We start from the raw sequence: 2,538 nt of genomic DNA on the forward strand, positions 1-2,538 counted from the left end.
GGTGTAACAGCGAGAGAGAGATATAATGACGGTGTAACTGCGAGAGAGAGAGAGATTTAATGGCAGTGTAAACGCAAGAATGATGTAATGGCAGTGTAAATGAGAGAAGAAGAGAATCTATAACAAATATAGATAAAAATGTTTATGACCGTACAAGTTTGATTCTAAACTGTTAGTTTGGAATATAAGTTATTTGTATGTGATTGATACACTCACTAGACCTTTTGGGTCTAATGCTCAGTTGTTGGACTAACCTGTTTTGTAGGTCATCATACATCCCAAGATAAAGGCAAGGGGAAAGTTTGAACGATGATATTTAGATGCGCATAAATGTATTAAACAAAGTTTTTGTTAGCCCATGTTTTTAAACAATAATACATTATGCTTTATGAATATGATTATGTGGATTATTTGTACGTGGAAATTGTGGGTTGTTTCATTTGGTGCTGAAGATAATATTGATAATGTGCTAAACAGACCATCTGTGGCGTCCTCAATGTTCTTAGCTTGGATGCATTGTAATCAAATTTATCAAGAAGCACGAGAACTCACTTACGTTGAATTTCCTACAATGTTTGTGCGGAAATTGGACGAACGACATTGGGATCGAAGAAAAAAGGGGTTCTCAATTGGACGGATTCATTCAGTTTCTCCTACTGTAGGAGAAGGGTATTACTTACAAATTCTTCTTAATAAAGTCAAAGGTCCAAAATCATTTGAAGACATTCGTACAGTTAATGGAAAAACATTTCTGACTTTTAGAGATGCATGTTATGCTCTTGGGCTTTTAGACAATGACAAGAAATATATTGAAGCCATTGAAGAGGCAAATTTAACTGCATCTGGTTTTTATCTCCGTTTCTTATTTGCAACCATGCTGATTTCAAACAGTTTATGTAGACCTGAATTTGTTTGGGAAAAAAACATGGCAATACTTAGCAGATGGGATTCTGTACAATCAACGGAATTGCTTTACAGTCGCCAGGTATGTTAATTATATATCTTAAGCATAGAGTTATACAACTATTATCAAAAACTATGGTTGTTATTAAACTGTATCTACTTTTAATTTCATGTAGTAATTGTGTACATTTATATTATCTTTAACATATTTATCTCTTAATGAAGAACATGTGAAGAATATAACTTTGTTTGAAATTGAAAATATTTTTCTTCGTAACAATTACACGTTGAAAGACTTCACTACACTGCCTTATCCAGATAATGACTCGCTTGAATCCTCAAACAACCGTTTGATTGCAGAAGAACTGGATTATAATCATCATAATTTACGAGATGAGTTTCACACACTTGTAACTGCTCTAACAAATGAGCAAAGAGGTGTGTATAATGAAATCATGACTGCGGTTGAAAAGAAAAAAGGTGGTGTATTTTTTGTTTATGGGCATGGCGGAACAGGTAAAACATTCCTATGGAAGACCTTGGTTGCATCAATAAGATCTAAAGGAGAAATTGTTTTAAATGTTGCTTCCAGTGGTATTGCATCTTTACTTCTTACCGGTGGCAGAACAGCACACTCTCGGTTTCACATCCCGCTCATTCTCAATGAAGATTCTCTTTGCCAAATGAAGCCAGACAGTGATGTTGCAAGCTTAATAAATAAAACTACTTTGATAATATGGGATGAGGCACCAATGGTTCATAAACATGCATTTGAAGCATTAGATAGAAGTATGAATGATATTTTCAATGCTCAACGCAGTGGTGACTCAATTATGATTTTTGGGGGTAAGGTAATTATTTTTGGAGGAGATTTCAGACAGATTCTGCCAGTTATTCCCAATGCAGGTAGACAAGACATTGTAAATGCATCATTAAGTTCATCTTACATTCGGGAAAAATGCAAAGTCCTAAGGTTAACTAGAAACATGAGGCTAACTGCAAACAGTGAAAGTTCAGAAATTGAACAAACAAGGGATTTTGCAAAATGGATTTTGGACTTAAGAGAAGGAAAAGTTGGAGGTAATAATGATGGTGAAACAGTTATTGAGATACCTCATGATCTTCTCATTACCGATTGCATCGATTCTATATCTGCATTAATCGAATTTGTCTATCCCTCAATATTTTGAAAACATCAACAACTCAACTTATTTTCAAGAACGAGCAATACTTGCCCCAAAAAATGAAGTAGTTCAAGAAATAAATGATTGTTTGTTGTCATTGTTTCCAGGAGAAGAAAAGGAGTACTTAAGTTCAAATACGTTATGTAAATCAAAGCACCTTCATGATGAGTTTGATAAAACTTTGTATTCTCCTAATGTTTTAAATGGTCTTAAATTATTAGGAATACCAAACCATAAGATTCTACTAAAAGTTGGTGTTCCAATCATGTTACTGAGGAATATTAATCAGAAATCTGGATTATGTAATTGTTGGTCCCGAAAGGGTCTACAAGATAAGACACAGTTTGTATAAGGGGGGGATGAATACAAACACAGAGTTTTCAAATTTAAAATATATATTGATAGAGAAGATCAATACAGATTTTACAAGATTGTTTGCGGAAAGATAAGG

The 2,538-nt window shown here is 34.0% G+C and overlaps 1 protein-coding gene across 1 annotated transcript; it reads left to right on the forward strand.

The window, feature by feature from the left end:
• Positions 1 to 400: 400 nt before the first annotated feature.
• On the forward strand, positions 401 to 2,093 carry LOC112504569. The gene is made up of 2 exons (XM_025108517.1): positions 401 to 985; positions 1,140 to 2,093. Exons 1-2 carry the CDS (start codon positions 401 to 403, stop codon positions 2,091 to 2,093), a joined length of 1,539 nt encoding a protein of 512 aa, XP_024964285.1.
• The last annotated feature ends 445 nt before the right edge of the window (positions 2,094 to 2,538 follow it).

The sequence above is a fragment of the Cynara cardunculus genome, unplaced genomic scaffold (genome assembly GCF_001531365.2).
Source record: "Cynara cardunculus var. scolymus isolate 2C unplaced genomic scaffold, CcrdV1 Un_Scaffold_6044, whole genome shotgun sequence".
NCBI classification, from domain to species: Eukaryota; Viridiplantae; Streptophyta; class Magnoliopsida; order Asterales; family Asteraceae; genus Cynara; species Cynara cardunculus.

Excerpts from the sequence above, each read along its gene's own strand:
- LOC112504569 (XM_025108517.1), top strand. The coding sequence starts at position 401 with ATGTGGATTATTTGTACGTGGAAATTGTGGGTTGTTTCATTTGGTGCT. Across the intron at positions 986-1,139 it reads AATTGCTTTACAGTCGCCAG|AATATAACTTTGTTTGAAAT; the intron begins GTATGTTAATTA and ends GAACATGTGAAG.